The 8,468-nt window shown below is 37.6% G+C and overlaps 1 protein-coding gene across 11 annotated transcripts; it reads right to left on the bottom strand.

The window, feature by feature from the left end:
• Positions 1-3,727: 3,727 nt before the first annotated feature.
• LOC149683414 (uncharacterized) lies at positions 3,728-7,396 on the bottom strand. Of its 11 annotated transcripts, XM_089871223.1 has the most exons (10): positions 7,381-7,396; positions 6,785-7,190; positions 6,641-6,700; positions 6,389-6,512; positions 5,850-6,153; positions 5,370-5,567; positions 5,131-5,300; positions 4,785-4,944; positions 4,005-4,703; positions 3,728-3,928 (listed from the first exon to the last, which is right to left on the bottom strand). In XM_089871223.1, exons 4-7 carry the CDS (start codon positions 6,408-6,410, stop codon positions 5,192-5,194), a joined length of 633 nt encoding a protein of 210 aa, XP_089727349.1. In that variant the 5' UTR covers positions 6,411-6,512; positions 6,641-6,700; positions 6,785-7,190; positions 7,381-7,396; the 3' UTR covers positions 3,728-3,928; positions 4,005-4,703; positions 4,785-4,944; positions 5,131-5,191. The 11 variants fall into 11 exon arrangements, with proteins under 11 accessions (XP_089727349.1, XP_089727348.1, XP_089727345.1 ...); XM_089871222.1 differs by having other exon boundaries at positions 6,641-7,190; positions 7,381-7,395; XM_089871219.1 differs by lacking the exon at positions 7,381-7,396 and having other exon boundaries at positions 6,389-6,475.
• Positions 7,397-8,468: the final 1,072 nt, after the last annotated feature.

Genomic DNA, 8,468 nt, shown 5'->3' with positions numbered 1-8,468 from the left:
TGAAATTTCCGGGAACTGTGAATACGGTCCGGAAATAGCGAACACATTTGCTTCAATTCGGAAACTGCGAACACGGTCCCCTGGGGTGTAAGTCAATAACAACAGACAGACAGACAGACACACACACAGACACGTCGAAATTAGAACCTCTCCGTGACATACGTCACTCGGAGAGGTAAAAAGTGTCTTAGTGGACAAAGACTAGAAAAAGTAAACGATAAGAGAAGAAAATGGAATGACCTAAGTTTCAGAAAATAAAATTTTTCAGTTTAATTACCATATTATAAAACATCAATTAATTAAAATTCGATTTTTTACCAAAATTCCATTTGCCCAAAATATTTTATCATGAAATTTTGAATTATGGTCGAAAGAGCACGTGTGAATACTCAGTATTAACACAAGTTTTAGCTTCGTTTTTCCAAAGCTCGGTTACAGATAATGAAAAAGGCAATGGGAGACTTGTTCTTTATTACAGGGTTCTACACACGGTTAGTAATATACATCTCTTTAATTTTGGAACTTTACGGCATCACGGTACCCAACCAAAGAGAGTATAGCGGAGGAGTGGAAAGAGGGGAAAATCTTGTGGCTCTATTCTACCGCGCATCTTCAATGCGCAGTACCAAGGCATTTCCGTTTGAGACATTAAATGGAATCGTAGGTGGCGCGACTGAGCCGAAAACTCCCTCGTACCACTAGTATAATTTAGGGGCAACATTGTAATTCAGCCTTGTGGAGTGGGGGAGCTTTCACTCCTCCCCTATACTCTCTTTGACCCAACGCAGTGTCGCTTCCCTCTCTTCTTCATCGCTCCAGCGCCCTTATCGATCAAGTCGATGCGCAGCGACATCTTTTGCTGAAGGCTGAAACGGTCGAGGCGCGAAATTTAAACTAAGGCTTACGGTTCTAATATAAGTACCTTAAAGAGGTAATTATGGTATTAATTTTATGCCACTTTTTGATTTTGAAAATAAAGGATGAAACTTAATCTTTCATCATGATTTTCTGTTCTGCGTCTACACTAACTACGCGACCATCTTTCCATTGGTTCCCAGTTTTTCAATCGACGACCCAAAATGATTAATAAATCGATCATTCCAATTTGAATAAAATACATTAAAAACCCTTTGATATAATATCGTATGCTTTGAGAACTATTAGTTTTAAATGTTTCTGCTAAATTAATTTGGGTATAACGACCACTAGCGGTTTTACGAGGACAGTGTATGGCAAACGTTGCTCACGAAAAACGTAAGTGAACGAAGACTAACGGCGAGCTGTCTATCTATTTCATTATTGGACTTGCTTTCCACTATCTCAAGACGTATTTAAAACGTATATAGTATTTAAAATAACCCTTATATCCCTTTAAATAACCCTAAAGTATTTTCCAAGGACTAAGATGACCGCTTAGGGTACGTGTAAACGATGTCGCATGTGTTTGTTATATAGTAATTCCTTCACACGAAACCTTTCAGAAATAATGCAAAATTTCATGATAAAATATTTTGGGCAAATGGAATCTTGGTGATAAAAACAAAGATAAATATTTTTTTAAGTAATTGATGTTTTATAATCATGTCATTAAACTGAAACATTTTAATATCTAAGATTTCGGTCATTCCATTTTCTTCTCTTATCGTTTACTTTTTCTAGTTTTTGTCAACAATGACAATATTTTTATAAATTCAAATGAGGTTCAGTCAAGCTATGCCCACTTGTATATGTATCTGCTCTGTAGTGGTTATCTCATTCGCTTCGCACCCGGAAGACCCCGGGTTCGAGACCAAGTGGGTGTGGAAAGTTTCTTTTATGCTCGTTAGTTTAATTTCCCAACTAAATTAGCTCAAATAGTGGTTCGAAGTTAGGATCTACAATGTTTGTACTATGAGAAAAGTTCCTACAGGCGTAGATTAAATGCAGGTAGATTATTTTATTTGAAATTGTCGTCGTAATCGCTTCATTTGAAATATTATTTCAAGTTTAAAACATCCTTTGGAGTAACAAACTGTGGACATTCCAATGCAACTAATCTAAATTCATAAATAAGACTTTTTGAAAAGAAAATTAAACAACTTTATCATAAGAATTATTTTTGAATTAAGGGCTTGCTCGATGTACTTGTTCTTGGCCAATGTTCTTATTGAATATGGCAATGAATTAGGAGGGCTCCGTATTAATAAGTTGGTATCAAATCGTTCGTCGAGTTTCAATCTCAAATGGTAATTATATTCGTCATTTATTTGGTGGACATTATTTTTTGGGACTATAGATCAGAAACTTTGGTAATTTAAACAAAAATCTGAATTTATTTAAAACGATGAAATTCAGCAAAATTATACATTTTTAAAACTATTAAATTTAGCAAAATTATACATATTTATAACGATGAAATTCAGCAAAATTATACATTTTTATAACGATGAGATTTAGCAAAATTATACATTTTTGTAAAGATGAAATTTAGCAAAATAATACATTTTTAAAACGACGACATTCAGCAAAAATATACATTTTTAAAACGACGACATTCAGCAAAAATATACATTTTTATAACGACGAAATTCAGCAAAAATATACATTTTTATAACGACGAAATTCAGCAAAAATATACATTTTTATAACGACGAAATTCAGCAAAAATATACATTTTTATAACGACGATATTCAGCAAAGTTAAATATTTTTAAAACGATGAAATTCAGCAAAAGTATACATTTAGAAATCGATAAAATTCACCAAAATTATATATTTTTAAAACGATTAAATTGACAAAAAAATTCAAATTTAAAACTATAAAACTCACAAAAAATACACAATTTTGAACGATACAATTCTATAAAACGAATCATAGTGTGAAAATGTGGTTGTTTTCCTTTCGTAGCCTAATATTGGCTGATTTGTTAATTCGTAAACAGCGGACAAAGCTTTTTCCCTGGATGTAAGAAAAATCCAGCACATTGTTACATTCAATTTCCTTTTTATTTTAAGAACTTTTTTAAGGAAATAAAAAAATATTTAAGTAAAAGAGGACTTAAATTATAAATCTACGGCAACCACGCCCAGAGAGATTCTGGAGAGTTTTATTAACCAAGTATTCACTTACCGGGCCGAAGGGCTTGAATCAGTCTTTTAGTTGAATGTTCCCGATTGTATAGTCAAAATGTTTTATTTAAACAGCTGCGGCGTATTTTCTCCCCGGGTGAACCTGTCCTTCCGCCGCCCTTCTACTCGGTGCTAGAGTAATTATAGACCGAGTAGCGCCGATTGGTGAAATTCGACGTCACAGATCAAAGGTTTCATCTACGGCGGTGCACGCATTTTGTTTCGCGTGTACGTGAATAGATGGCGTTATACACTCCCTCCATCAGTTCGGAACTGCAGAACTGATCTGATACGAACCAACAAGTGGTAAACCGGAACTGCCCGCGAGATTTAATCGTGTTAAAAACCGTTTGTGACATCATTGTATTTTGTTATGGAGATAATAAAGCTTTATTGCGATAAAATTGTGTCATTTGTTCAAAACAAAGCCATGGTAGGTGTCAAACAACGAAAGTGTGCTGTATTGCACTGCAGCAACAGAACGGATTCAGGGATACCAATGTATCGGATACCAAGAACCCCCGATATCAATAGGAAGTGGCTTTTGTTTCTTGGTCGGCCAACCAATAAACCATTGACTAACCTCAGTGTTTGTAAGGTACGAATAGAAGTACAGCAATAATTCTCAAATATTTATTAAATATCCTTCATGTGACAATAATTTATTATTATTACTATAATGGCGTTTATAACAATAGGATCATTTTGCAACCACCGCCTTTGGTGTGAAAGGACAGAAGTTACCGTTGGCCATTCCTACAATTGCTTCCCGATTCCAGCGACGTATATCTGTGATCCCTTCTCACAGCAATACACTCTCCTGTATAACGGTAAGACACATGTTACTATTATTGTCGCGACGCACTATTCGATAGGCTCAAATTAGCAGCTCTTACTGCAATCATAGCAAGATGTCCCAATTACATCCACCCAGCCTCATAGTCGTACAGTCGATTCGATGTAATACTAGTTGCCTTAATAGGTATCACTGTCTAATAATGGTATATCATATTGGTATCCATAGCGTGCCACGAGCGATACACCTATGTGTAACACGACGAATCAAGACAATGATCCTGAAGGTGCCAATGTATCTATCAATATCAGGGATCAAGATGTTGAAACTAACGCTACCCAACAGCTAATCCAATCAACATTAAGTGTTACAATGTGTCAAACATCATCAAATAGTACATTAACTCAAGCGACACAAACACTTCACCCAGATGATTCTATGGCACATAAGCTAACCCAAACCGTAGATGCCACACACAACACACGCAATGACAGCGATGAGGTGCTTGTATCGCATTTAACTATTCAACGGTTATCGAACGAGAATAAGGAACTCGTAAAGACAATTCAACGCCTTAACGCGTACAAACTAGCTTGGGAGAAGCTTTTCACTGAAGATCAGATTAAACGTGTAGTGGACATCACACGTAATTGCCAGTGGTCAGCTCAAACCAAGTGTGAATCCTTGTCTTTACTTCATAATGTTGGCAACAAAGGTTATCAGTATCTTAGACACCGTGGATTCCCATTACCCGCAATTAGAACATTGCAAAAGTCCATTGAAGTGTTCCAGGCACCTCCTGGAATTCAAGACGATGCACTGAATATCCTTAAAACCCATGTAATAAGTCTAACAGACATGCAACGGAAAGTGGTCATACTGGTGGACGAGATCCAGATTAGGCAAGCGGTTGAATACGATGCTGGGCTGAAACAAGTAATTGGTAACGCAACCCTTCCAGGAGACAACAAGGCTACCCATGCTGCTGTGATAATGGTACGCTCCGCTAGTCAAAGTGGAAATATATTTTGGCGTACCACCTAACAGGAAACAGTGTCAATGGACGAGATCAAACACAATTAATCACGGACTGTATCAAAGCTCTTGACAATATTGGCCTGCAAGTGGTTTCACTAGTGAGTGACATGGGTCCCAACAACCTTAGAAGTTTAAATCTTATGGGGATCAAGGTTAATGCACATGAGAGACGAAACACATTTCCTCACCCGTGCAAACCAAGTAAAGACATTTATGTGATGGCTGATCCACCCCATGTGTTCAATAATATTAGAACAGCGCTCTTGAACAACACCATGAAAATACCACCCGATATTGTAGCTCAATATGACCTTCCAAGTGACACCGTTGATGTGAAGTACATAAGGGACTTGTGAACCTGCAATCAACGTCTGAATTAAAATTGGCACCAAAACTGACCGCGACACATGTAAATCCATCGCATTACCAAAAAATGAGGGTTCTACTTGCGCAAGACGTCTTAAGTAGCTCCACAGCTGCGGCCTTGGAAACACTTGTGCAGGTAAATAGGCTTGACCAAGCTGCGAAGACAACTGCTTGGTTCTGCCGTTTGATGTGCAATTGGTTTGCAATCATGCGAGGTTGTTGCAAGAGCAAGGCCTTAAATGTAGAGAGAAGACGTCTGCTACAAGAAGTAATGTCCATCATTGAACGCATACAAATCGGGCGTTCTTGGAAACCGTGTCAGACAGGGTTAATAATGTCAACAATATCAATACTTCACTTAGGCGAGTACCTAAGACAGGATGGGTTTACATATATCATGCCAGAACGATTCAATCAAAACGCCTTAGAGAGTTTGTTCGGTCGTATACGTGACAGAGGAAATAGATACCCTACAGCAAAGGCATTTAGACAGCGATTACGAATATTGCTTATTAAACAACTGCAGGAATATATATCTCACCAGACATTTTGAGTACCATAGTAAAACCACCAGTGTCTCGTAGACATTGCAACCTTCATGAGCCTTTGGAACGTGATAGTGTCACAGTACCCTCTGACAATAATGTGAGTTGTAATGCAACGGATACCATGTCGTTGAAGAACTACATCCTGTCCTGCATATGCCTGATACAGAACGCAGTCCAGATGCTCAGCGTGAATTACTGGAAGTCTTTGAAAGATACCAAGAGGCGGATGACTCGCATCAATTACTGATCCCGATAACGCATTCCTCCAAGTAGACGTCATGGAAGGTGATATATCGCCTGAGGATGAATGTTACTTAAGTAGATCATATGATATGCACGCGTGTAATGGTCCTGATAGCCTGGGATTTATTGTTGACACTCTAGGGCTTACTAGCACTAACCCAATAGATATACCTGTAACCTTAGACAGTATGTCAGTCTACTATCTAGCAGGCTACATTTGCTTTTCACTTGAAAACAAGGTGTGTTGTCAATGTTTCGATAGCATTTGCGACCCCCAATCTAACCATACCCTGCATCCTGATGCAATTCATGCTGGAAACAAAGCTTTCGGAAACCTCAAACAGCCATCAACGTTATTCCTCAAGTTTATTACGTCCTGCGAAGAATGTTTGAGGGAGAAACATTTAGATAACCTAGATACAGTAACCGATCCTTTTAATGTATTTTCCAAGTCAGTTCATGACTATACAGACAGGTACAGACACATCTTTCGCGAGTGTTGCAATGTAAGATCGAAGGCAATAGCGAAATATGTACGTACCCGTGTTTATATACGAGCGAAGCATGTAACGAAAACGCTCAAAGGTGTACCTATTCTTCACTACACGAATAAATAGTATATACATAAACACATTGTTGGTGTACTCAGTTAATGGATAAAATACCTTTACATATATATACATACCTTCATGTTACCTACCATTGCCGCCTATATTACCCGTTGCCTTGCCTTAGCTTAAACGTTAACGTACTTTTTCCTATTACATGAAACAAAAGCAGACGACATATGGATTGTGGGATTTAGATCGTTTCAAATCAGTTCTGCAGTTCCGAACTGATGGAGGGAGTGTATAACGCCATCTATTCACGTACACGCGAAACAAAATGCGTGCACCGCCGTAGATGAAACCTTTGATCTGTGACGTCGAATTTCACCAATCGGCGCTACTCGGTCTATAATTACTCTACTCGGTGCCACTCTCGCCCCTCCTCGGGGTGCCGCCGCTCTCGCACAGCTTCGGGGTGCCCTCGACCTCGCCCCGCCTCGGTGTTTTCAAATTTTCCCGGCATCTCAGATTGTACTTTTGCACCTTCGAAAATATTAGAATGATTAGTTTTATACAGTGGGTAGTTTTTGTGAGGAGACTAAGCGTAAAATGGAACATAGTTTCATACTTATAACAAGAATGCGTTGCACTAATTGTATACCTTGACTACCCATTTTGTGTCATGCTTAATGTCCCCAAGTGCAATATGTCATGACCCCTCCTTTTAACTTACCACGTTTGTTGGCTCATCGTCTTCTTCGGAAGTACTGAGGTGAAGATGTCGTTCGTCGTCATCGGTACTACTTGGAATATTCATTTCGTATGTATGAAACGAGAAAACTGAATAAACTAGAAATTGCAGTTTAGTTATACACCCGCCGAAAAAGTTTTTTAATCTACCGAAGTCGGTATTTTTACTCGTGGGGTGATAATCCTCCCTCAAAAAACATATATAATCATAAAAAATAATTGATATTTTATAATCATGTCTTCCAAAGGGAAAATTTAAAAATCTCTTACTTCAGGCAGTTCATTTTCTACACTTCTCTTTTACACTTTATCTTCTTTGTCTTTAATGACAGTTTTTTAAAAAAAAATATTTGGAAATATATTTTCAACTAACCCAGTATTTCATCAAGCCATTGTACAAAAAACAAATATCCTGATAACACTGAAAGGAGAACCTCTTGATTTTGAGGGCTTAATTTTTTTCTTTCCAAACAATACCCCATCTTCAAAAATCATTTTCACGTGCCTCAGATATTCTCGTGTCATGAGGATCTCTTCCGAATTTGGTGGTGCGACTTTGTCGTGAGGGCGGGCAATGCTAACTAAAGCCACTAACATTTCCTCTTGCTGAAAATTTCAAAGAGATCAACTTCATTTGTTTTGATTGTCAATGAAGTAAGGGGATGGAAAATTGACGTCAATTTTTGAACGCTGGATGGACAAGACTGAAGATTTTTGGCCATTGAATGCCAGACCGTTTGTTTTTGACCAAGCTTCAAGGCGAATAAGGTCAGACTCCAATAGGTGAACATCATTGTAACAACGGATCACTCGATAAATTTTTAAATCTTCCGCAAAGAGGCATAGTTGGGAGACGAGGTTAGTAAGGAGATCATTAATATATATTATATAAAAAAGGACTTGGTTTGCCCAAGCCTAAAAAACAAAACGATAAGAGTTTTTTCCAGTTGACTGAAGCTCAGATATTTTATTTTTCTATATAATTTTAAAGACAATCCGTATTTTACTACTCTTTAGAATTTAATTCAATCTCCTGATTTTACTGGTAATGGATTTATTTCCTATAAATTA

The sequence above is a fragment of the Phalangium opilio genome, unplaced genomic scaffold, assembly GCF_054372755.1.
Source record: "Phalangium opilio isolate 3A_F unplaced genomic scaffold, DU_Popi_V2 ptg000037l_1, whole genome shotgun sequence".
Taxonomy (NCBI): Eukaryota; Metazoa; Arthropoda; class Arachnida; order Opiliones; family Phalangiidae; genus Phalangium; species Phalangium opilio.
This window is presented reverse-complemented; position numbering and strand designations above follow the sequence as displayed.